This window comes from Cynocephalus volans, chromosome 8, assembly GCF_027409185.1.
Source record: "Cynocephalus volans isolate mCynVol1 chromosome 8, mCynVol1.pri, whole genome shotgun sequence".
Classification (NCBI taxonomy): domain Eukaryota; kingdom Metazoa; phylum Chordata; class Mammalia; order Dermoptera; family Cynocephalidae; genus Cynocephalus; species Cynocephalus volans.
Window position 1 is genome coordinate 60,574,201 of NC_084467.1, and position 27,925 is coordinate 60,602,125.

At 33.0% G+C, this 27,925-nt stretch overlaps 1 protein-coding gene across 3 annotated transcripts in view; it reads right to left on the reverse strand.

The window, feature by feature from the left end:
• Positions 1-525: 525 nt before the first annotated feature.
• ANKRD13C (ankyrin repeat domain 13C) overlaps positions 526-27,925 on the reverse strand; it is a 75,170-nt gene continuing 47,770 nt past the window's right edge. For 2 of the 3 annotated variants that reach the window (XM_063104766.1, XM_063104765.1), the window contains 6 exons: positions 27,126-27,257; positions 23,745-23,906; positions 10,888-10,967; positions 9,195-9,293; positions 6,446-6,546; positions 526-982 (listed from right to left, as the gene is read on the reverse strand). In XM_063104766.1, the coding sequence (XP_062960836.1) occupies positions 852-982; positions 6,446-6,546; positions 9,195-9,293; positions 10,888-10,967; positions 23,745-23,906; positions 27,126-27,257 (705 nt within the window). In that variant the 3' untranslated portion in view covers positions 526-851. The remainder of the gene's footprint in view (positions 983-6,445; positions 6,547-9,194; positions 9,294-10,887; positions 10,968-23,744; positions 23,907-27,125; positions 27,258-27,925) is intronic. The other variant, XM_063104767.1, reaches the window with a different exon arrangement.

A 27,925-nucleotide genomic window follows, 5' to 3' on the forward strand; every position in this document is an offset into this window, starting at 1 on the left:
TTAAGCATGCTAACCATACCTTTATCATGAGCATAACAAGGATTCTTAAACTCAAGATTAGGAGAAAAAAAAAATAGAGGTTCTATGAAAGGAAGATTAGTAACAAACATTTTCCACTGAAGAAAGAATTTAGGTAAAAACAAATAGCACCACAATGAATTGCACTAAGGTGCTAAAGGAGGTACCTTATTCCCTGCAGAGTGAACGCTCCTTCTGAAATGTATTGCAACATATAAATGCAATTGTTTAATGGTTACCATTTGGTTCATTCATCTACAGAAAATTGCGTTCCTTCTAGTTCATTATATTGAACAAACATTCAAATTACTGACCTATACATAATGTTACATAGTTTACATTTTATGAAAACAAAGCTTCAAGGAATACTTCTAAATGTCACCTTGAATATAAGATGACAAGTTTAAAAGGGTTTCATATCTCTTAAGACATTTAATTTACGTTAATGGTCCAGGAGAGTTTTAGATATAGATTTATAGATATAGATATATTTATATGCATATATATTTCAACAAGAAGTGTAAAAATTTTTAAAAACAAATCACAGCACTCATAGCTGCTTTACATATGAAGGTCTTAGGGTTATTAATGTGTGAAACTATTATGCTTGTAATATGTATATTTTTAAAAAGACTGAAAATGGCACATCAGGAATTGATGAATTGCTGAAATTCTCATTAGAGGCCCATTTCATTATATCATATTACTGATGTGTCAATTCAATGAGTAATTCCCTTTTCTTCACTGAAAGCATTTGTCCCTTCTATTTGGATTCACTTCTGGGGTCTCTGTATTCTTTTTCCTTGGTTAGATGACATCATTTTCCATGTCAGTTAAAGATCAGGAAAACGGCTTGGGTCTTCCTTGTAGTCATCAGGTATAGTAAAGATGGAGCCATCAAACTCATCATATCGAAACTCCTGAAAAGTCACAGTGGCTGTGATCGTGGGAAACACAGGTATATCTACAGAGAGAACAATCAATGTAACAATCACCGTAAATTCAAACATTAATCTATTTATAGACTATTAAGTACTATTAGTGATGCTCATAATCTTAAAATGTAAAAAACATTACTCAAGGACCAAAAAATCCAAACATATGTCTAATACTGAGTGCGTGTAAAGGGTTTGGGTACTAGTAAGAAGAGAAAAATACTAAGGCATCGAGAATTACATCAAAAACTCAAGATCCCATTTCTTCCCAATCTTAATATAATACCAGATTTCACAAGTCTTTTTTCTTTTCCTTGGGGCAGAGGGATAGCTACTTTTGTAGCTTTTATATTCTGGCATATTTTCTTCAGATTATGGTATATACATATTATTCTGAGTCTTTGAACTTATTTCTTTTCATTCTAACTAACCCAAGTAAAATACACTAATCCTTTTTTGTTTTAAAACACTAAAAACAATCCATCACTTAAATATGTGAGATAAAAACAGTATCATCAGAATTGGAGTAGTACCATACCACCACAGCCTAACATTCTAAATGAAATACATTTCTGGCTGAAATTACAACTGAAATCTGGCATTTAAAATTGGCAAGTAGGGCTGGCCAGTTAGCTCAGTTGGTTAGAGCACAGTCTTGCAACATCAAGGTCAAGGGTTCAGATCCCCATACTGGCCAGCCACCAAAATAAATAAATAAATAAATAAAACAAGCGGTGCTGTGGATTGATTAAATTGTGTCCCCAAAGTCCATATATTAGAAGCTTAATTCCTTCTGTAACTGTTGAGGGTAGGAAATATTATAAAATAAATAAAATGTGCAAAAATGTTAATCATTCCACTTAGTTTTATTCCCCATGTGAGTTACTGTAAAAAGCACAAATCATAAAACCTAGGTTCTGATCACTAAAATCATTTTACTTAAAAGCCCCAGGAATTTCACCTACAAAATAAACTATGAAACTCCCTTAAAACTCTGAAATGAGTCCATGAAAGTTAACTCAAATGTCTAAGGTAAAGACATCAGACAAACATTAAGTTTGACTGTTATAAGGCTAGTGTTTTATTGCAAACAATAATACTGTCACGTTTTACAAAACACCTTAATGAGACTTAAACACAAAAATCAACATAAGAATTGAAGAGTTTCCAGTAATTTCTGGAGGAAAAATCATTTGTGCCTGCCATATGTAGAAGCTCTTCTAATGCAGGGGGTAAGGCCCACTGCCCTGCCTGTTTTGGTAAGGCCCATGAGCTAAAAAATTTTACATTTTTAAATGGTTATTGAAAAAAGAATAGCATTTTGTGAAGTGAAAATTACATGAAAGTCAAACTTCAGTGTCCATAAATAGTTTTACTGGAACACAACATGCCCACATTCACTTACTCATTGTCTATGGCTGCTTTCGTATTCCAAAAAAAAAAGGAGTTGTGACAGAAACCATATGGCCTGAAAAGCCTAAATATTTACTATCTTTCAGGAAAAGTTTGCTGACTCCTGTTTTAGGCGTTGGATATGCATCAGAGCATAATGGAGATTATGCTCTAGTCGAGAGAGACAGACAACAAATAAGTAAAAAGTAATGGTGATAAGCATCTAGACAAAAATAAAGCACGGTAGGGGAACAGGGAGTCTCAATGTTGGAGGAAGAGTTGTTGAATAGGGTGATCAAAGGAAAACCTCAGCGAAATGACCTTTCAGCAAAGACCTGACAAAAGAACATACCATGAAGTTGCCTAGAGAAAGAAAATTCCAAATAGAAGAAACAAGAACTACAAAAGCCCTTAAAAAAAAAAAAAGTGTATGATTTATTCTGGGAACTAGGAGGCCATTGTGGCTGATGCCGAGTGAATGAGAGGAAGATTAGCAAGAGATGATGTCACAGGAGAGATAGGCAGCCAGATCAGGTGGTAGATTTAGGCCAAGGAAAGAACTCTGGCTTTTACTCTGGATGAGATGGAAAGCCAATGGCAGGTTGTGACCAGAGTAGTAACATATCTTAAGTTTCAGGAAATGTAATGAGAATATAAAGTAGGGTGACAAGTGTAAAAAGAGAGATGTGCTCCAGAAGGAGCAGTCAGAGGAAATTTGAATGACTTGTCTTAGTCATTCATCGAGACAAGGACTCCAAGAGTCAAATCTTTAAGATAAAAACAGACAAGGCGCTGAGAGTTAGCTCAGTCAGTTAGAGCGCAGTGTTGTAAAACCAAGGTCAAGAGTTAGGATCCCTGTACCAGGCAGCCACCAAAAACAAATAAATAGATAGACAGATGAATAGATCAGTAAATAAATAAATAACAGAAAAGTTCCCACCAGATTTAACATATGAATATCAATAATAAACATATAAGAGTGGAATCTGCAATGGATGAAGGATGGGAGTAAACTTTTTATTTTAAGATAATTATAGATTCACATGCAAAGATCTTCTGTACCCTTTATCCAATTTTCCCCAATGGTAACATCTTATAAAAAATAAAATATCAAAATCAGGATATAGATAATATGTAAAAGATAAAGAATATCTTCATCACCATATGTTGCCCTCATGTTGGATCCCTAATATTGCCCTTTTATTGCCACATTCACTTCCGTTATGCCCTGCCCCTTCCTTGATCCCTGGAAACCAATAAACTGTTTGTTTCTATAGTTTTTTCACTTCAAGCACTTTTTATAAATGGAATCATACAGTATGTATCCTTTAGCATTGGCTTTTTCTTACTCAGCATAATTCTCTAGTGATTAAACTAGGTTGTTTCATGTATTAACAGTTTGTTCTTATATACTGTTCAACAGTATTCCTTGGTTTAGATGTACCATAGTTCATTCTTCTCTTGAAAATTGTAGTTTTTGGCTATTACAAATAAAACCAAAATAAAAATTTCATTTTTTTCTTTTCTTTGTTCTATTTTTTTTTTCCTGCCTTCCTTTGATTACCTATTTTTTAGAATTTCCTTTTTATTTATCTATAGTGTTTTTGAGTATATCTCTTTGTATAGCATCTTTAGTGGCTGTTCTAGGTATACATTTCCTACATCTAACATCATAATTTCTTGGTGTCATCATTTTACCAGTTCAAGTGAAGCAGACACCTTGTCTCCCTTTATGTACCTTTACCTTCCCCCATATATAATATAACTATAAATAGGAAGTAGGAATGGAGAGATAAAAGACTTTCAAACAGCTTGGCTGTGAAAAGCAAAGATTAAAGCAAGTAGTGGGTAGAGTGGAGTTACAGTGATTATTATATTTTGGTAGGTTAGTTGAATTTTAAAAGAAGAAAGACCTGAACAAGCCTAACAACTAAGAGGAAAAACGTGGTAGAAAAGAGAGGTGGAAGGTAAAGAAGAAATATGAGGTGACTGATAGAGCAAGCTTTTTAGAAGAGCTGGGAGGAGAATAAATCCATAGTACAAATGAAATTATTCAAGCTAAGAAGAGTAGCACCACTTCCACTGTGATAGGAAGGATGGAAGAAAAAGATGGGGTTTGGGACAGAAAAGTCTATATGTGGGGCTGGAAGTAGTAAGAGAGGTCTTGTTTCTGACAGTCTCTTTTTGTAACAAAAGTAAAAACATCATCTGCTTAGAGTGTAGGAGGAAGTAGTGAGGGAGGATGGAGATTTGATAAAACAGGTTCAAACTTAGCCTTTGAGTAGAATAAGAAAGGAAGCAAATCAGAGAAAAAATCACTCACAATCAGTAAAGCTCTGGCTGATTCTGAAAACGTAATTGTGTTAACAATTTCCAAATTTTTGTAATTTTGCCGATTGTGTTTTTTATTCTGAATATAGAAACAGAAATGGTAGAAGATTAAACCAACACAATAACAGAGTTTCATAGGGTTGGCTCAAAAGAAGGATAAATAAATGACAGACACAGCTGATCAAATTCCTTATTATCTATCCCTTGTTAAGAATGTGATTCTGCATAAGAGAAATGCCTGCAAAAAAGCATTGTAGACTTTTTTCTTTCACATATAATCAAAATATTTCTTTTGCATAAAAATCTATATTTTATTTTGGGTTTGAAACTTAAAAATAGATGCTAATGCAGAGATGGTTTGGAATATTCATGTATTCAACATCTGTCCTCTAGTTTGTCATTGTGCCTCTTAACAGTACCCAGAAGGAAGTCCAATGCTTGAAATATTTTCTGGCCATAAAAAATGGCAGTGGAATTTCAAGCTTCTGCAGAAATGTTCACACAACTATCCGTTATCCATGGCTAGAACACACAACTGTTGATTGCTTTAGTTTTCTAACCATTTCTGCCTAAGATCTTATCACTGGTTTCTCCCAGCAAACACTGGGTTGCCACAGTGCTTTTACATTTCAAAGGGCAACTACAGCAACATTTTAAAAATCGTTTTAAGGTCTTTTTTTTTTTTTGGCGGCTGGCCAGTACAGGAATCCAAACCCTTGACCTTGGTGTTAGAATAATGCACTCTAACAAACTGAGCAACCCAGCCAGCCCTAAAGTCTATTTGAATCCAAAAATATGCTTATTTCCAAGTTTAGAAAATTGAGACAGGTTTAATTTTTAGCAATGAAAACATTATTTTTTGTAGAAGTAAAGCATTTTGGCCTAATAGAGATGTGGGTTTTTAAATATTGGATGAAACAAGGTAATACATATCTGAGGAATTAGATAAAGATTAGAGTTACTATATATTTATTTTACTCTCCAACTAGAATGCAAAAACAAAAAGGGCAAGAACTTTTCATGTTTCCCATCCCTAGAAGAGTATACGGCACATAGCAAACCCTGATTAAATGTTTGGTAGCTGGATCGATGGATGGTATTAAAGGCTCTCCTGAAGGTTAAATTAATGCTAAAGCTAAGCCTCAGCTCCTAAAATACCTTTAATAGCCTCTTGTTTCCAATTTTCTGATATTCGAGGATACTTCAAAAAATTCACAAAAGGTAGAATGAAAAGATAATACAAATCTTTCCATGAACTTTTTGAACACCCCTCCTAAGTTAGAAAGATAAGTATGTGTAAAAATGAGAGTTTACAGTTCCTAAAGATCATTGCTTAAGATGAAATTAAGTTTAAACATTTAAGACTAAAAATAAATGTATGATTATCACTTTAGCCATCAATAATAACTGCTGACTCCAGAAACATTCCCACTATGCAGAAACTCAGTGTATGCTGAAAACTTGGACTAAACTCCAGTCTCTCTATTTTACATTAAAACATTACTACATCCCATCATTAGTGATCTGGACCTTCTTGTATGAAATATTTTCATATCCTTTACATTTACTTTAAATCAAGTAGAATTAGAACTCTCACCAGATACTTTATATATTTGACAAAGCATGAATATCGATGCATATAGAGAAAAACTTTACAAAAATGTAAGCAACTAGGAAACTTATTTTCCTTTCATACATATTATTAAATATTAGTTAACAACTTCATATTTCTAATAGACTCTAAAATTACATCTAAATTTTTCTCTTACCTAATTTAACAGGAAAGCCTGGAGGAAGCTTCATCTGAACAAATTCTCTAAGCTTGTTAAAGTGCTTAAACGGAGCTATTACTTCTAAAACATTCAATAATCTGAAAAATGGAAGAAAAAATGTTTTCATTGTTCAGGGTGATTTATTTTTACATTGTTTTTTAACCACATGCTTCAAATTTAGGCAGTAGTACTGACTTCCAGATATTAAGAATGAGGAAATAACATGCCTTTTTCCTCCTAATTTTTGTTTTGTTTTGTTTTGTTTGGCAGCTGGCTGGTATTCCTCCTGATTTTTTTATTTTTCTTTTAACTGTGTCAAGGTTTATAATTTTTGATTATATAGCCATAATTTCTATAGTTGTTTGATTTTAGGTCCATATTTTAAAAGATTCAAGGATTACACCTGTCTTCTTCCTGAAGTCTACACAATCCTGAGTTCCTTAATTAGACTCACTGCTAGGGTGGCTGCATTGCAGTCAGTATATCTATCATATGTGTGAAGGCTTTTACGTGCTTAATACCTGATTTCTTGTATATTTGATAAACTAGTGTTTCTTGGCTTTTATTTCAGATTATATTATCTTTCCCTCTGAACTATAATTTCATAAGGTCTCCTAGCATTCTGTATCACATTAGTCATTATAATACAACTTCTCTTTTCATCTTCTGGTTGAATGGATTTCATTTTCAAGTAGTAGTATTTTTCTTTCAAAAAAGGCCTATGGTTGCCTCTCGAGTTTTTCTATGTCTGAGAATATCTTCAGTTGCCTTGATATATAAATGACATCTTAGCTATATATACTATCATATCACACTTTCTTTTCTTCAGACATGTCAACATATTTAAAAATGCAAGGCCAGGCTGATTTTACCTCTTTTCTGCTTGGATGCCTTTATTATTATTATTATTATTAACAATTGAAGCTGAATAGTTTAATCAGTATAATTTATGTCACTGATCATTCTGTATCAACTTTTCTCAGAACTTAATGTTATCCTACAGATTCAGTTCTTCATTGCAGAGAAATTTTCTTCTATCATATTTTGAACACTATTTTAGTTACATTTTGGAGGCTTTCTATTTAATTAGAACCCCAATGATTCTTATGTTGAACCATATGTGCCCTCCTTATTTATTTATTCTTAAGTTCTTTAATTTCTTCTTCCGATGCATTCACTTTGAGCTGTCAAAACTTAATTTTCAGTCACATCTATTCTATTCATTATTGTTTCTAATGTATTTGTTTTGTAATAGTGCTGTTCAGTGCTCAGTTTATTTCCTCAGCTTTACAATCTCCTTTTCATTTCCTTTTACTGTCTTATCATTTCAGGGCAATCTAGTTTATTGATTTCATGTTGCTTTTATGTTTTTTTTATAACACTTCCAGGGAATTTTCTTCTGTTCTTTGACCTGTTTTTTATTCTAGAGTAAATTCTTTGTCTGGCTTTTGCATGCTGTGTTCCTTATTTCACTTTTTTTTTAGGTTACAATTGCCAAATTTTATAAATAGTAAGATATCTATTTTTTCACATACAAACATACCTGAAATTGGGATAATTCCTAAAATAGATGGCATCTTAACATTAGCTACATTTTTCTTCTTGACTAATAAGTAGAATATAAAATTATTGTACCTTTGAGTAAACTGGATCCTAGATACAATGAATTATGGTAGACTTGTACCTGTGGCTAATTCCTTTCTCACATTTTCTGAGACTAATCTCTCTCTAACTGTAGCTTGAGGTCTGTATAGAACATTCTATGTACTTTTCTAAAGCTTGATTATGGGGCAAGGACAGAAAGTATGCTATATATATGGACTTTGTTGGAAAATATGGGTCCTGCTGTCTTCTCTGAGAATTTTTTTTAATGTACTTGTCCAGTTTTGTTCTTTTTTGTTTTGTTTTGTTCTGACTGTATTAGACCAAATTGGAAGGGTAAAAAACTAGGAAGAGAAGAAAATCTAGGGCCTTCAACTCATCCCCCTCCCCCGACTTTAGTGAGGAGCCTAAAGCTACAGTTCTATCAGTGCCAGCTCTAGTTACCCACCTTCCATTCCACCCATCTCTTCAAATTGGATTTTTTTAAAGGAAGCATCTGGTGAGTACAGGTTTAAAAGAATACATTCAAGATTTTCACTAGAAAAATGTTTATAATGGTGACAAACTATGAACAACCAAAATGTTTACCAGTGGGGGAATCACAAAATAAATTACAGTACATCAATACTACAAAATACCAAGGAAATAGGAAAAAGAATAAGATAGATAAAAATATAATTACTCTAAGAATTCCAAGATACATTCACTTCCAAAAGAAAAAAAGAAACTTACAGAACAAAATGCAAACTATTCCCCCATTTTTATAAAAAATGCAAAAACACAGGTAAGTCTAGATAAAAACAGACCAAATAGTCACTAACTATTAATGTGGTAAAAGAAAACTATCATTTTTTATTATATAAACTTCCACACTTTTAGACATTTTTACAATAAGCATATAATCAGGCATCACTTTTATAATTTAAGAAAAACTATTCAAAAATGTATCTGGTGAAAATAAAAATATTAATACTTTGGTGAACCAAAAAATTTCTAGGAAAAGGGTGCACATACCATCAACACAATGGCTATTTGCTTTTATATTTCAAACGCCTCAAATGGACCACTCAGATGGAAATATTATTGTAGCCTTTATGGTTTAATAACTTCGTTCATAAACATGTATAATTAGTAACAAACTTACGACTCAATCCCTAAGGGAAATTCCTGACTCATGGCTATCGTGGCTTTAAAGGTTTTCTTACTCTCCTTACACACCAGTTCTCTACCCAAATGAGGAGCTCTAAAATGGAGGGAAAAAAAAGAATGTTAGGAATGTTTTTTCATAGGCTATCACCTTTCTAAGAAGAAGCTATTATCTTCCAGTGACATTCATTAATATTTCAATTTTTCTTTCTCTGTCTACAGAACTAAATTAAAATTATGCTAAGTTGTATATAAGAAATGAGACAAAGATAACAAAAACAGAAAATAGTGAAAGTTCAGAAGAAAATTATCAGACCTCAACTAATTTCACACTGAATATACTTTTAACAATCACTATTTGTAGGAACAAAGAAAATCACTAGAAAAACAAACTTTTAAAAGTATCATTGTATATCTTTAAAATTACTTAATTCAGTCTTCTTTACTGTCTACTACAGTCTCAGCATTGATCAATTAGAAGTATTGTGAAGAATAAAGAATTCTATGTTAACTATTGTCAAAAGACAAAATTACAATGAATTTTGTTTAAAGACCTAATTGACTTTTAATTGTGATTCTAGGATAGGGCAACACCTTGTTCTATAAAATAGAATGAGTGTTTCAATGGGCTGAGCAGAGGAAGTTGGTTTTAAAGACAGAAAAAGGCTAAAGAAAGCAGAAACGGAACAAAAAGCGGACTGGTCATTTTAACGTTACTTTCCTTACAGGATTAAAACAAAGGGGACTTCCTTACTATGCTCAGTTTGGCTAGAATCTCCTGGTTTTTTGGAAAACTGCCCCATTTCAAAAGTTTGATTTTTTGGCACTCAGCACAAGTGACTACATTCTGGTTCAGTCTGGTCTGCTGAGGTCTAGTGAAGGAGGCTAGTCTATAAGGACCTCCCATAAAATTTGTTTAACACTATTGAATATAAAGATAGAAACATTCTAGGGAAGTCAAAAAAAAAAAAAACTTCTTAATAAGAAAAAAAACATGATGACAACTTCTTCCTGAGCATAGGAGTAGGTAATATTTTATTCTCCACCGAAAGGACATAATGATTGGCCAGAATAAACTTTTTATTTACTCTTTCACTCAAAACAAACCTTTTTTTTATTCATTCATCATTCTTTTAGTCAATAAATATGTACTGAATATGAGCTATGAGCCAGGTACTCTACTTTAGTAATATAACATTAAGCAAAGGTCCTGTGGAAGGATGGTGAGAAGTAGTCCAGCAAAGGTTGAAACAAAAGGATAATGACAGGAAATGAGCTGGGAAAGGCAAGGAGGAGACAATAGTGAATAGCCTTGCAAATCATGCTAAAGAATCAGGATAATCAAGAAACACAAAAATTCATCATACTGGAAAATCTCAGAAACACTGCATTAGGCAATCCTCTACATTATATTGCCGTAGAACAATGTCCTATAGTATTTTGCTGTGTGTAAATTGGCAGGAGGGATGTAAAAGAAGGCTCTACAACCTTACTCAGAGTGTACATAATTTGGGATAATTCTCTCTCATCATGCTTAATCCATATTTTTAAAAGGCAAAACAATTGCTTCAGACAAAAATATACCAATCATTCTCTCTCTAAAATAATTATTCCACCTAAATATTCACATATTCTGTTTTTACAAACTGCTCTTTCTAAAAACCAAATAATATATTTGAAAAACCACCTACTTTCCATTTTCAGCAGATATATATTCTTCCCATGTAATAGTGTTCTGAGGAGGTGGGGTAAGGGACTGTCTTCGAACCGGCTGCCAAAGAGTAAAAAAGAAAAAGAGAGAAGGGGTTGGGGGATGAAAAAAGAAAACCGTCATAATTTTCAAAAATATAAAATTAAAACATACAGTAAACTATTTAAACTATCAATCTACTTAATCTCTTCAAAATAATACTTGAAGAGGTTTCTTCCAAGATAGTTCCATGGTGATTTAAGCTCTTTTAGTAGTATTAAATTTTTTTCTAAACCCCACTAAGAACACAAGTATTAAAGTAATAGTATCCATTCATTCAATGTTTCAGTCATCTAAAATGTTCCTGGCATTATGCTAGATGCTGAACATGGACAATACATAGAAGTGTAAGAACTAACTCTGACTTTAAGGAAATTATACTTCAGTTGGAAAGAAAAATAAAATACAGACACGAACAGTTAACAGTTAACCAGTAATACATAATAGTATGTTTTCAAATAAAATTACAGAAAACAGAGTAGTACGGGGAAGTTCAGAAAAGATAGCAATTTTCTGTGGACAGTAAATCAAGCCCATGTAATTAGACCTCAGATTTCAATAAAGATAAAATAAAGAGATTATTTTAAAGGCAGGGAGAATTAATGATGAAAAACACAAGTAGACTGATTTATTTGAACTAGGGAGAAAAGCTCAAAAGAGAGACTAAAGGTCATAAAGGTCAGATTTTAAAACTTCCACCCTGTCTTTGTTAATAAATATGAATTTGGATCACTATACAATAAACTGGCAATAAAGAACTAAACTAGGGAGTGGCACTCGAAATTGAAAATTGCTAAGGAAAAACTAACAGGACAGACTGTGGAGCAAAATGGCAGTAAGTGAAGAATGATATAAATAATGAAATAAATAGTAACATCAGGAGAGGGTCCCATTCAGAAGAGGGCAGTTCTGGATATAGTGAGTGTTAAGATATTAATAAGCAGTATGATACAATTGCTAAAAATCAAAGACTTTTAAAATACAAAACTGAATTAGAATCCCAACTCCAACACCTTATGTGAATCTGGGGGGGCAAGTTATTTTCTATTAGGTCCATTTAACTCACCTGTAAGACAGCAATATGGCCACCTACCTCATAGTAAAAAATTACAAGACATAAAGTATGTAAAGAGTTTAGTGCCTGGCAGAAAATAAAGTGTTCAATAAGTAATTTATATTGGGAAGTTCCTAGAAGACAATTACAGAAAGAAGAGGAAAGAAAGGAAAGAAAGAAAAGGAATTCTCTAACTAGATGAAAAATAAGTAAGAAAGCAGATTGCTGATTGAGTCCTAAAAACCACAGTTAGGAAAAAAAGAGGAAAGAATGGAGCTAGAGAAGTAAAGGAAAAAAATGAGAGCATCGAGGTATTAAAGAAAACCAGAATATGTCACCTCAAAACATGCCTCTTTGTCACTAAATTATTTTTGAGCTGAGGGCAATTAAGAAACAGAAAGTGAAGAAAATATTTTCTCTATCTTCCCCCTTTTTTGCCTAAAGACAGCATATAAATTCTTCTTTACTGTAGACAACTCTAGACTCTTATAAACCCAGACAGGTATACACCAGAGGAATCTGCAAACAAACCTTATTCCATTAGTTTCTTCCCACATATTTGCCTTCCCAGTTTCCTTCCCTTGGAAGCCTAAAACCACTTTTCTTTGTCCTGTCATCTCTCTACAAATTTATTGTTCTTTGTTGAAGATTTTATATATGGTGGAGTTCTAAGCCACCATTTTGAGTTACTTTGCACTGAGGTTTCTCCTGCATGATGTGCGCTGTATGCATTAATAAGCTTGTTTGCTTTTCTCTTGTTAGTCTGTCTATTGTTTCAGAGGTCCATCCAAAATAAGAACTAACATTGGTAGAGATAAAGATTAGCCTCCCGTACAGTATCATGGAAGCCAAAAGAAAAGATTATTTCAATATACTACAGAAACTTTTTAAAAAAGAAGCCTGAAAAAAAGGCTATAGATTTTTTTGGTTAGAAGTCATTGATGACTCTGAATAGCAGCAGAAGGATGTGGGAAGAAAGGAAACCAACAGTTTTTTAGTGTAAGGCAATATGAAAGACAACATTCTTTGAGAAGCTTACCAAAAAACAGACAGAATGTAGACAATTATAATTCAGGGTAATGGGAGCTATGATAGAAGGATCTAAAGGATGACATAAAAGTACACCAAAGAGGTTTCTGACTTAGACTGCGGGAGCCAAACTGAAAGAGAACAAAACCAGTTGAAGGAACTGGGGAAAACACAATAGTGAGAAAAAGCATGCTGTACTGGGAAACTGCAGTGTGTGTGTCTAGTTAGCATGAGTAGCATACATGATGTTTAGTAACAAGAATTAAGGGTAAGTGGGGCAAGACACAGATGAGAAAAAGTAGTTTGAAAGAGTTTTGTGTACAAAGTAGATTTTACTTTACTTGGGAAGCAAAGGGCAAATATTTTGAGCAATATAATATAATGGTTAAAACACAACTCTGGAGCCATACTGACCAAATCCTGGCTTAGCCAATTACTATCTGACTATGTACAAATTATTCAACATCTTTTGCCTCTTAATCTGACTGGGTTAGTATGAGGATAAAAAGGTTAATAAATGTAAAGTGCTTAAAACAGTACCTGACACATAGTAAGTACTCTGTACATTTTAGTTATTGAGCATAGGTGTAACATGGTTCAATCTATTTCTGGGTGATCACTCTGGAAACATTGTGTAAGTTAGGAAGCTATCTCAGTAATCCAAATGAGAAATAATAAAGCCACAATGTTTAGAAATGAAAGGACAAAAATAGATTCAAGAGCTCTTTAGGACTTCATGATTGATCAGATATAGGAATAAGAGGAAAACTTACTAAGAAGTCCAAAGACAAACTTCAGGTTGTTGGCTTGGGTAACTAACGGAATAGATAATGGTGCCACTATCCAAGACAGAGAAAATAGAAAAGAAAGAAATTTGTTTGATCAGATTTAAAATACTAAATTTTAGATATCAATGTTTATCCAATAGAGGTAGGCAAAAGCACTATAGATTGGGAGAAAGGTCAGAATTTAAGGTATACATTTGGGTGAGAGTTACAATGTTTATGTGGTAACTGAAGCATTAGTATGTATTCACTGATGAGATGTCAGAAATTGTTAGTTGTCTCCCCAATATCAGTTCTCCCGTTCTCCTTTGTAAAAGAACGTCCCCTACAAATTTTTAGCTGAGCACATGACTTCCCAGAATAAAGACTTCTTTTCTAGCCAACCTTGCAGCTAGGTGTTACCATGTGACTAAATTCTAACCAATAGGATGTGAGCAGAGTGACATGTGCAACTTTTAATTGAATTCTCAAACAGAACTGGCATGCCTTCTCCTTCCTAATTACTATTAGGAAGTACTCTTCCTGCTGGCTGGAATATGAAACTGCTAATAAATCATCTTATACCATGTGGACATGGACTACATGCTAGGAATGGTAGGGAAATAAGACCAAAAAAAGGGCTAGGTCTGAGATTAACCCACAGAGCAGAAAACCACTCAAACTCAGATTTTTACATGAGAGAAAAATAAACTATCTTGTTTATGTCACTGTTATCTTGGGATCTCCTATAAGCAGTCAAATTCATATCATAAGCAATACCAAATTTAATATACACAGTGGAATACTATACACAATAATATGGGATGTGGCAATGGCTTATCAGGAAAATGACAAGCAGGCTTAAAAGCTAATTAGTGACACTCATAAAAACATTACATAGGCTGGCCAGTTAGCTCAGTTGGTTAGAACACAGTGTTCTAACAACAAGGCCAAGAGTTCGGATCCCCATAATGACCAGCCACACACACACAAAAAAAATTAGGTAATACAGTGTCTAGTGATACAATAACTGAAGGCAGAGAGTTAACAGAACCTGTAATTTTAGAGGAAACAGCTGGAAAAATTTAAGACTGGTGCTCCAATGAAGAACCACAGCAGACTAATCCCACCTCCACCTAAACCTCTATCAATTAAAGGCTCATTTGCCACATGATTAGATAGTATGGTATGTCACATAATTATATTTTTTCAGGCATTTCCTCTAAGTTTCTTCTATTTCCAACAGAATTCTTTCTGAATGGTATACTATACATTCCCCATCTGTAGAGACTAATGAATATAACTTAACCTTTTATTGAGCACTTTATCACATCATTATAAATATTAATTATTATATACTAATAATGCCTTTTTTAGTTTGTTTATTCTAATTGGTCCTTTTCATATACTGATATTTCTAGCTGAATCCTTCAGTGTCCCCTCTATACTGATGCCATGGTTGTCTAATGAAACAGGAAGACATGAAGACATGAACACCAGATAGCTTTCTAATGTTATTCCAACAAGTCAATCAGCTCTGTAACTGAAATGCCATCAAGCCTTTCCCTCATATTAAAAATAAAAATTCTGGGGCTGGCCAGATAGCTCAATTGATTAGAGTGTGGTGTTGATAACACCAAGGTCAAGGATTCAGATCCCTGTACCAACCAGCCAGCCAAAAAATAAAAATTAAATTAAAAAAAAATAAAACTCTGATGACTGTTTTCCTTGAAGTGTATAGTAAATATTTTATTTATTTCTAAGTTTATTCTTATTCTATATTTTATATGGCAAACATTTCTGGAAGTTTAAGATATTCATGTATTTTATACCTATGTATTTTGATGTAGATTTAATATATTAAGAAAAAAATCCATAGTCACTAACAGGCTTAACTCAATATTCTGTACATATAGTTGCCATACAATAAATGTTTTTATCAATTACTCTGTCTAATAGGGCATTGTTCTCTCCTCCAAGAATAACTGGTTAGGACAAGCAAAAAGAAAAAAGCACCAAAAATATAAGAGCAAGTATCTATGACCTAAGAGTTTATGGGCAATTAAAGTTTACTATCAAAATTTTTGTCAAAAATATATACTATATATTTGAACCACATCTGAAAAGGAAGAAGAGGAGGAGGAGGACTAGGCATGGCAAAAGTAGTAAAATGGCAAATAATTCCTCCTAAGTGCTACCTATAAGCCATTTCTTATGGAAATTAAAACAAGTTATTTGGCTGGGGGAAAAAAAGAAAAACCCAAAAGCTATTCATTTATAATAAAGAATATATAAATTCATTCTGAAAAAGATGAGACATTTATTTTTAAAAATGAAATTCTATTAATACATGGCTTTAAAACGTAGTATTTTAATGTCTTTTGAAAAGAATAAGAAATCACATATATTTTCTAGGCTCTTGAAACTTTCAATAATGCTCCAAAGACAAAAATATATTTTTTTACTACTATGCAGTGATTTTTTACTACATTTACCAATAGCACCATTCCAGAATTACTCCTTAAGGTTCCGTCTACTCCTTTATCCCACCTTCAACTTCCCAATATTTTGAAATAATTGCTACGATATGTTAAACAGCTGGATATACAGAAAAAATATAATAGAGACAGAATGGGAAACAAAATACTTAGAGCAAGAACAGGCTTGTGGTCACTGTACTAAAATCAAAACTCATCTTTGCTACATTAGCTTTGTGACTTCAGACAAATGAACTTCCTCAAACCTCAATTTCCTTTCTATAAAATGGGGCAATCTCTTTAGGCCATTGTAATAATTAAATGAGACAATATATGGAAAAGTATTTAACATAATGCCCATGCTAACAACTCCAATATTTTAAGACAATATAAATAAGAAAGAAAAATTTGTTGAGGTGAATTATGGATTTATTTAGTCTTTAACTTGTAGAAGCTGAGTTTATGGCACTGAATTCAGATTAGCCTATTAGAGAATCCTTCATTATTCTCCAATAAAATATAATGCTTTGCACACAAAGGTCATTAATTAAATACATACATTTCACCCTAACTTAAAGGTTAATATAGCATATGTTTATTTCAACACTTGATTCATTTTCATATTGCCAGCTGTGACCTAGAAGCCATTAATGTTCAATATTGGTTTATAATATGTTTTTTTTTTTTTTTTTTTTTTTTTGTGACCGGCACTCAGCCAGTGAGTGCACCAGTCATTCCTATATAGGATCCGAACCCGCGGCGGGAGCGTTGCTGCGCTCCTAGCGCAGCACGCTACCGAGTGCGCCACGGGCTCGGCCCTATAATATGTTTTTTAAGACTGTTAAGATTTTAAGTCCAGTTCACCATTAAAATGGGAATGTTTCCTGAATTTCACAGATTCTTCCCTTTACTCTTTTACCCCCTATTGTTAATTTTGCATGTTAAACTTATAAATACCTTTCCTAAAAAGGTTATTGTGTAGACTTAAAAGAACTGTATTACTAAGATTATCAACAAAATGCATACAAATATATTTCTTTTCTCCTTTAATGCCCACTGTTGATTATATGTAAGTTGATATCAGTTCCATGTTGCTTTCTATGTATTAAATTCTGTGCATAAGAGAAAAAAAACACTATACAGCTAGTGGTATCTTTTTTATAAGTAGACTTATCAATTCTATTTTGATGTTCTTGTATCCTGCACCTTACCTGATTCAACCAAATCAAATTATACGTATTAATATCTGATAGAATTACTATTTTCTTTAAATTTCTTCCAAGTATTTATAATTGAACTCCAAAAAGATTCTCAAATGTAATTCTTTAATTCTTCCCTATCAAAAACCCAAACAATATATATATTTTCTTTATTCTAAAACAATTAAAAAACACAACCTTAAAAGGATGACAGAGCTGACAAATAACTCAATCATGGCTCTTAGCAATTCTTAATACATTACTTATGTTAAGTTAAAAAACAATATAATGATTTTTTAAAAAATTAACTCTAGCATAAAAAAAAAAATCCTTCTAAAATCAAGAAAAAGGCATGTGTACCTGCTCTTACCATTTTTATTCACCATTAAACTGGTGTTACTTCCTAGTGCATTAAGGCAAGAAAAAAGGACTAGAGATAGGAAAGGAAAAAGTAAAACTATCTTTATTACCTAATAACATGATCATTTGTAGAAAATCCTAAGGAATCTACAAAAACTACAGAACTAATACATAAATGTATCAATATAAAAAAATATGTATTTCTATATTTCAGGAATAAAGAACTGGAAAATGAAATTTAAAAACACTAACATTTACAATTGTATCAAAAATATAAACTACTTAAAGATAAATTCAATAAACTACAAATAAGACTTGTACACTAAAAATTAAAACCTAAATAAATGTATGTATATGTGTGTGTGTATATATATACACATATCATCTTCACGAAACAGAAGATTCAATATTGTTAAGATATCACTTCTTTCCCAATTGACTTACAGATTCAACACCATCCCAATAAAAGTCCCAATAGGAAATATAATGGAGAAAAGACAGACTTTCAAAAACATTGTGTTGAGGCAACTGAACATCCAAGGCAAAAAAATAAACTCTTCACACACACCTCATACCTTTTACAAAATTAACAAAATGGTTCATGTACTTAAATGTAAAGGTATAAAACTTTCAGAAAAAACATAGGAGAAAGTCTTAGGGACCTGGAGCTGGTAGGCAAAGAGTTCTTAGACTTGGCACAAGACATAAAGCAAAAATTGATAAATTGGACCTCATCAACATTATAAGCATTTTCTCTATGAAAGACCTGTTATAGAAGATGAAAAGACAAACAACAGGGTGGGAGGAAATATCTGCAAATCACATATCTGACAAAAAACTAACATCTAGAATACATAAAGAGAAAACTCAACAGTAAAAATACAAACAATCCAATTAGAAAATAGGCAAAAAACATGAAGAGACATGTCACTGAAGAGGATATACAAGTGGCAAATAAGCACATGAAAAAATGAACATTCGGTATCATTAGCCATTAGAAAAATGCAGTTAAAATCACAATGAAATAGCATTATAAACTATAAGAATGGGTAAAACAGAAAACAATGCCAATACCAAATGCTGACAAAGATGAAGAAACACTAGATCATCCTTATATTTCCGGTGGGAATGTAAAATGGAAAACATTTTAGCAGTTTCTTAAAAAAACATTCCACTTCCATATAACACATCAACTGCACTCTTGGGCATTTATCCCAAAGAAACGAAGACCTTCATTTACAGAAAAAAGTACATGAATGTTTATGGCAGCATAACCCAAAAAGGCCAAAAAAGGTAAACAATCCAGATGTTCTTCAACAGATGAATGGTTAAGCAAGCTATGGTGCATTAATACCATGGAACACTACTCAGCAATAAAAGGCACACACTATTGATACCCACGACTTGGAAGAATGACTAAGGAATTAAGCTGGGTGAAAAAATAAAAGCCAGTTTCAAAAAGTTACATACTATATGATTCTATTTATAGAATATCTTTGAAATAATAACATTAAAGAAATGAAGGAACAGATTAGTGGTTTATTGTGGTCTTTTCTTTTCCTTTCTTTCTTAGCATCCAGTTATGCGTGAGAACATGACATATTTTTCTTTCCTTGTCTACCTTATTTCACTTAACATAACTTTCTCCAAACTCTTCCATGTTGCTGCAAATGGCAGAATTTCATTCTTTTTAATGGCTGAGTAGTATTCCATTGTGTGTATATACCACATTTTCCTTACCCAGTCATCCGTTGATGAACACTTAGGTTGGTTCCATATTTTGGCTATTGTAAATAGAGCTGCAATGAACATGAGAATGCAGATATCCCTTCGACATGATGATTTCCATTCCTTTGGATATATATCCAGTAGTGGGACTGCTACCTGTAGTTGTTTGAGGAATCTCCGTACCATCTTCCATAATGCTATGCTAATTTACAGTCCCACCAACAGTGTAGAAGAGTTCCTCTTTCCCCACATCTTCACCAACATTTGTTATTCTCAGTCTTTTTAATAATGATGAGTCTAACTGGGGTGAGATGATATCTCAATGTGGTTTTGATTTGCATTTCTCTGATAACTAGTTGATACTGAGTATTTTTTCATGTACCTGCTGGCCATTTGTATGTCTTCCTTTGAAAAATGTCTATTCAGCTCCTCTGCCCATTTTTTCATTGGATTATTTGGTTTTTTACTGTATACTTGTTTGAGTTCTTTGTATATTCTGGATAATTAATCCCTTGTTAGATGTATAGTTTGCGAATATTTTCTCCCATTCCGTACGTTGTCCTTCTGCTCTGGTGATTGTTTCCTTTGCTGTGCAGAAGCTTTTTAGTTTGAAATAATCCCATTTGTTTATTTTTTTCTTCTGTTGCTTGTGCCTTTGGAGTCTCATTCATAAAGTCTTTACCCAGTCCTACTTCCTGGAGTGTTTCCCCTGTTTTCCTTTAGTAATTTTATGGTTTGGGATCTTATATTTAAGTCTCTAATCGACTTTGAGTTGATTTTGGTATATGGTGAGAGGTACAGGTCCAGTTTCATTCTTCTGCATGCAGAAGTCCAATTTTCCCAGCACTATTTATTGAAGAGGCAGTCTTTTCCCCAGCGTATGTTCTTGTTGCCTTTGTCAAATGTCAGTTAGCAGTAAGTATGTGGGTTGATTCCCAGGTTTTCTATTCTGTTCCACTGATCCAAGTGTCTGTTTTTGTGCCAGTACCATGCTGTTTTGGTTACTATAGCTTTGTAATATAATTTGAAGTCAGGTAGTGTTATACCTCCAGCTTTATTTATTTATTTATTTATTTATTTAGCTCAGGATCACTTTCACTATTCATCGTCTTTTGTTGTTCCATGTGAATGTTAGGATTGCTTTTTCTGTTTCTATGAAGAATGTTATTTGTATTTTGATGGGGATTGCATTGAATCTGTAGACTGCTTTGGGTGGAATGGTCATTTTAACAATGTTAATTTCTCCAATCCAAAAGCATGTATACCTTTTTGTGTACTCTTTAATTTCTTTCAGTAGTGTTTTGTTGTTCTTACTGTAGAAATCTTTCACCTCCTTGGTTGAATTGATTCCTAGGTATTTTATTTTTTGGTGACTATTGTAAATTGGCTTGCTTTCTTGATTTCTTTTTCTGCTAGTTCATTACTGGAGTATAAGAACGCAACTGATTTGGGGTTGTTGATTTTGTATCCTGAGACATTACTGAAATTGTTAAATCAGCTCTCAGAGTTTTTTGGTAGAGTCTATAGGTTTTTCTAGATATAAGATCATGTTGTCTGCAAATAAGGACAATTTGACTTTGTCCTTTTCCAATCTGGATGTACTTTATTTTTTTCTCTTGCCTGATTCTCTGGCTAGTACTTCCAATACTATGGTAAATAGGAGTAGTGAGAGTGGGCATCCTTGTCATGTTCCTGTTCTTAAGAGAAAAGCGTTCAGCTTTTCCCCATTCAGAATGATATTGGCAATTGGTTTGTTGTAAATGGCTTTTATTGTGTTGGGATAATTTCCTTCTATAATTAATTTGCTGAAAGTCTTTATCAAGAAGGGAATTTTGGTGAATGCTTTTTCTCCATCTATTGAGACAATCACATGGTTTGCTCCTTGATTTTGTTGATATGCATATCATATTTAGTGACTTGCGTATGTTGGATCAACCTTGTACTACTGTTTTGCAAGATGTTACATTGGGGAAAACTGGGTGAGGCATATGTGGAATCTCTCTGTATTATTTGTTACAATTACAAGTGAACTATCTCAAAATACAAAGTTCAATTTGTAAAAAACCCAAGAAGGCTTTTATGTAGAAATTAATTTATCTGCAGATTCAACATCATCCTAATCCAAATCCCACCAAGTTTTTTATCTATTGTAGAAACTGACAAATTGAATTTAAATATCATCAAGAACTATAAAGTTCAACGTGCTAAGGTTCACACAGGAGCTGCTTCCTTTAATTTCTGATCAGTAGTTGAAAGCTTAATTATTTAATTTGTTTATATTAGTCTGTTCTGTACATACCTATCTGGCATTAAACTGATGTTTTAATTTCTTTTTGGGGGATGGCTAGCCAGTACAGGCAACCAAACACCTGACCTTAGTGTAACGAGGCCGTATGTAACCAACTGAGCTAACTGGCCAGCCCTAATTTTAATTTGCAAAATTTTACCTGCTTACAGTGCTGTTTAAAGACCCCTTTAGCAATTCAAATACATCATGTTACAATTACAATCTCTGCCCAAATTGTCTATTTTAAGCTTAAATATGCATAAATCAGACAATCAGAGATAATGGGCAAATGGTCATAAAATGCTATTCTATAAGGTCAATTTCTATGTATTCACCCCAAAATGGTTTGCTGCCAAAATTAAGCAAAGGTAACAAAACCACCACCACAACAAAATCATACTTTTAAAAAGAACTCTAATAAAATTTAAATCACGATAAAAGTCCAAAAACATGGCATTTTTGTCTGGTCAACAATGGGAGATAATAGCAGCTTTATCAAAGACTGAGCTTAGCATTCCCTATATCAATTCATCTCCATTTCTATTTCCTGAGTACATCATGTCCTACATCTCCTTCTGACCAACAGATCAGCAAATACCAAGAGGCTTCTGGAAAATGAAGTCAGATAAGGCTCTATCTCAAGGTGAGAAGAAAACTGAGGAGCACAAATAAAATCTGGTGAGGAGATAGGATCACACTAAATTGGCATGATCAACAATCTTAACTTAAACACTTAATGTACTGTTGTACTCACTTAACTAAACTGTGGTTGATTCACTTAGTACATGCACTTTCTAAATATTAAAATATTTTCCTGGAACATACAGTATTACATGAATTAGTTAGAACCAATCATACTATTCTGGAAAGTTTGTCCATCTCTAAACCAATCTGGCATAATACCATAGGGGAGCAACTAAATATTCAAAGAATTCAAGCCTCCCTGTAGTAGCCTTTAATCTTTGTATGGCTACGACTCAAGTTTATACTAAAATCCAGCATTTACACATATACATGTTTACACAACACGTACACCCTTGAAACTATTGTTTCATGAGGGAGTAATGACCCTTATTATGTGTGATGTGCTCTGGTTTTTTGCTATCATTTTTATTTAGATACTAACTTTTTTTAAAAAGGTGGTCATGGCTCACTAAATTAATTTTGTGATCTACTAAGGGTTCTCTATCCTACAGTTTGAAAAAAAGTGCTATACAAATGTAGTAAAATGTTAACATTTGGGGAATCTTGATGAAGGGCATCCAGGAATTCTTTGTACTGTTCTAGTACTTTTTTACAAATTTAAAATTGCCAAAATAAAAAATAAATTTCAAAATCCATCTGATTCATCTTATTAGGAAATAAGATTGTAAGAGCAGTTATGATGTCTCATATATCTTAGTATTTCCTAATTTCCCTTCTCCATTCCTTGTAGTCGTACAATTCTTTGCATATATAGGATGCTTTCAATAAACACATGCTGAATAAAAAATTTTATGGGAAGGAACAGAATAGAGATGACTTCATAAAACAGATGGATCTTTAGCTTGGCCTTCAAAGCAGCATTAGATTTTGGTTGGTAAAGCAGGAAAAATATATGCAAAGGTACATGGATTAAAAATTAACACTGGGATTCATGATTATAAGATTATTTTTAATCTATTTATTAATGAAGTCTCAGACACCAAGCACAGATTCACAAAAAATACCAAAGGCCATTTTCTCTTTTTCTTCTTCATAACAATGATTTCAAAAAAAATGAAGATTCACAGAAAAATAAAAGGCAATACATAGTAAACAAAACCTGTGAGTATATTTATATAAATTTACTGTATGCCAGGAATGAGGTCTATCCCATCTCTCCTTAGAAAACAATACATTAGGAGAAGAAAAATTATACCTCGAAATTCTGTTCCATTATGTTTGCACCTTTACTCAAACTCTCCATGATGGCCTTATTTCGAAGAATATCCTCTTCGCTGAGATGTTCTCTTCTTTTCCTTGATTCTAAAACAAGTCCATTCACCAGATAAAAGTCTGCCAAAAAGTTTCCTACCCTTTCCTAAAACAAAATCAAATATTTCAAAATAATAAAACTTCAAGTAAGTTTGCCTTAGATTAAAAAAAAGTTTCAAGGTAATATATTATTCCATAAACCTGTAAGAGTCGGTTAAAATAAATATTCCCTTGGTACTTGAAATTATGAAATCATCTTATATATTCTATCAAGTTAAAAACATATAAAATAATGCATTTTTAATTTGTAAAGGAAAATTAAAAACACACAAAGATGTATGGTAGTTAATCTGCAAATGGGTTAAATCTAAATAAAAATACCACACAGTATTCTTTTAGATTCTACTTCCAAGTAGCACAAAGCTATCTGAAAACTTTATTAAGCTGACAGTCAAATATCATGAGTAACAAGGAGGGGTCAGGGATAACACTGTTCCCATTTTATAGATAGAAAAAAAAAAATGGAATAAAAAGAAATAAATAATTCAAGTCACATAGGAATCTCTAGCAAAAATTGAGTTAATGACCTGTTCAAATTCTCTCTTCTCTCACAGGACCAAATTGCAAGTTCCAGCTGCTTGCTGCTTTCAGCAAAGAGAGAACGATAGAGTCGCCTTGCTCATCGATACAATTAAGTGTTTAAATTTTGTATTGGGTATAGGGAAGAAACTCAAGTAGTTTAAAGTACATCAAGAAAAGAGTCATTATTTCCTTTCAATGGAGTCCTCCTAGTCCTTCAGCATTAACCTTCACCTTTTTCAGATCCACAGGTGGACAGTCTTTGAAATACCTTACTTCAAAAAAAAAAAAAAAAAGCTGATCAATAACTTATTGAAAACAAGCTCCCCATCTCTACCTTCATGCAAATCACTTGCTCTCCACCTTGCTGCTGTTTTCTGGCATTCCAAAACTATGTATTTGGAGTTGTTCGAGGGCCACCTTGTTTTCAGTGGCCTCCTTACCAGCCACCAGAAAGTAAAGCATTATGCACCTGTTTCTACCTACAAAATGGGAACCATAGCATTACTGACTCCCTCCTTACCTGTCAATGATTTAAGAAGATCACCTAGACGCTTGTTCAAGAGCTTTGAGCTGCTTAGCAGTAGCACTAGATGAATAGCAGTTTCAATTTTTATCTTCTCTTGAAGTGATCCGTCTAAATGCTGTCCAGAAGAACAGAGTACAAACAAATAAGACTTCAAAGCCAACAAATGGATTGCAATATAGGATCTCAAAACTGGAATCCTATAATGGCATTTCTTGCCAAATAGGTTTAGGGAGGAAAACTGGTGAGCCAAGATCTCAGTCAGAATTTATCTGTGGCTAGGAAATACCCAGGTGGTAAATATTAGTTTTTGAAACCTTAAAATAAAAATAAAATATTATAAAATGCTGAAAAGTACAGAGGATTTTTTTAAAAAGTACTTATTAAATGTAAACTATCATATCAATAACAATTTGAAGTGTATAAGGGGTATTCAAAAAGTTCACAGAAAGATTTGTATTATCTTTTAATTCTAATGTCCCAAGAACTTTTTGAAATACCCTCATATATTCCCCATAATCCAGCCATTCAATTTCTTGTTACCTAAAATAGATAATGCAAAGGTATGTAAAAGGATGATAAACACAACAGCATTTATAATGGCAGAAAACTGGACAAAACAATGTGTCTATTCATCCAAATGTCAAAAAAAAAAAAAAGACTGGATAAGTAAGTTAAAATATATCCATAGTATGGAATACTATGCAGTTGCTAAAAATAATGAAATGGTACTATATGAATTCATAAGAAAAGGCTTCTAAGACACATTAAAGAGTGAAAAAAGCCACTTGCAAAACAACAGATAGAATATGACAAAAATTAACATCAACAATGAAAAGCTACATATTACTATGAATACATATTTGTACATGAAAAGCATAAAAAGGTCTGGAGGATATACAAATGAATAACCTGCAAGGGGCTCTGGGATTGTGGGCAGTGGTCAAGGGGGACCTTTTTGCTTCATGTGTAAAGTTGTATGATACTTAATTTTATCTGTCAACTTGGCTAGGCTATGGTGCCCAGGTGCTTGGTCAAACACTGGTGTACTTGTTGCTGTGAAGGTATTTTTTAGATGTAATTAACACTTAATCAGTAGACTTTGAGTTAAGCAGATTACCCTCCATAATGTGGGTGGGCCTCAGTCAATCAGTTGAAGCCTTAGGAGCAAAGACTGAGGTTTCCAGAAGAAAGGCAATGCTGCCTCAAAACTGCAACATAGAAACTCTGCCTGAGTTTCCAGCCTCCAGATTTCTCACTCAAGACTAAATCAACTCTTCCCTGAATTTCTGGCCTGTTGGACTGCTCTACAGATTGCAGACCTGCCAGCTCCTATAATCACATGAGCCAATTCCTTACAATAAGTCAGTTTCTCCCTCAACTTCTCCTTTTACTCTCCTTTCTTTCCCTCTCTCCCCTCTCTCTCTATCTCCTATTGGTTTTGCTTTCTCAGAGAACCCTGACTAATACAGGCTTTTTGTCTGTTTCTCCAACAAGAACACATTTATTTCTATGGTGTGTAATAAAAATAAATATAATTTTTAAAAGCAGTAAATCTTGGCCTTTACCTGATGTAGTCCCTTATTTCTAAATTAATTAAGTTTATAAAAGTGCTTCCTCTGCATCTCATTCAAAATTTTTAAAATATATCTTTGAACAGTCTTTTATAACCTCTTGCTGACAGATGCAATGGTAATTATAGAAAGAATTTACAATTCACTAATAGGGAAACTTCTACTGAGATTTGCTTTAACGATAGTGTTGTAGCAATGTAAGCTTATTTAATTTTAGTCATACACACAGAACACTGAGAAACAGATACTGAGTAAATGATTTAGAAGTCTAAATGTGGGGAGAAAAAAAAGATCCAGGGAAATGAATTGAAGTATATCCCTCTTTGTAGCTTTCTTCTGGAATAAAGCATTAGAAATATAATGGACTCATGTGAAAACACTGTTCCCTATACAATAACAAGGCAACTAACAACAAGAATCCTTCCCAACAAAGAATTCAAATGTGGTAAACTTTCTCTCCTGGCTTCTCCAAAGATACATTCATTTTCTGTAACCAACCATTATAATTCTCTATCCGGATTCAAGGAAGACAAATTACTTGAAGACAATTCAGTAACCTACTACTTCTCATATTTCCCTCACATTATTTTGGTGACATAAATACCAAACAGTTTTTTAAAGTTCAAGAATCTAGATTTGCACATACTGTTTTATCTTCCCGAAAAAGCCATCCTGTTTGGGCACGCGTGAAAGAAATTGATTTGGTTGATAAAGTTGCAGAATAAATATCACTGCTCATTAAAATGTCAACCTCTTCTTCTGTTTCCATCTCTGATTCCTGGGGTGGGGGCAAAAGTTAAATATAAGAATCTAGGTTTTTCAAAGGTTATTAGTGCTACATATGAAAAATAGCAACAATTATAATATTACAGATTTCAAAAGACAAAAGGACAGATTCTAAATAATATGAAGAACTACTTATTCTAAAAGACAATTAGATGTTTAAATTTCATATATCAAGTTAGAATTATTACTAATTATAGATTTTAAAAAAGCAGGACACATGAAATACAATACTCTCACACTGTTATAGATATGTAATAGAAACAGTACTAGATTACCTATTACAAAACTATATAGTGTGTAGAGCAAATTGAAAAGATTACCTTAAGAACTGAGTTGACAGACCTGAGACAAAATGCCTATATGAAGGTTTTGTTTTCTTTAAAATAGATGAATCTTACTTCAGTTCTTTTTAATCCAAAGATCTACTACTGTCACTTTAGCCTTTCTTCCCCAATAAATTCTAAGTGGAAGGAAGGGAGAAAGATAAGGAGGGAGGGAGGGAAGCAAAAGGGAGGGAAAGAAGGAAAGCAGGTGGAAAGGAATCTTTTCTATAAACCTTACAGAAAGGAAAGAAATCCATGAATATCTCATGATTTCTAAACTTAATAAATGACCTTGATTCAGGTTTTATCTTCTACATATTCCCTAGTGCTGGCTTAT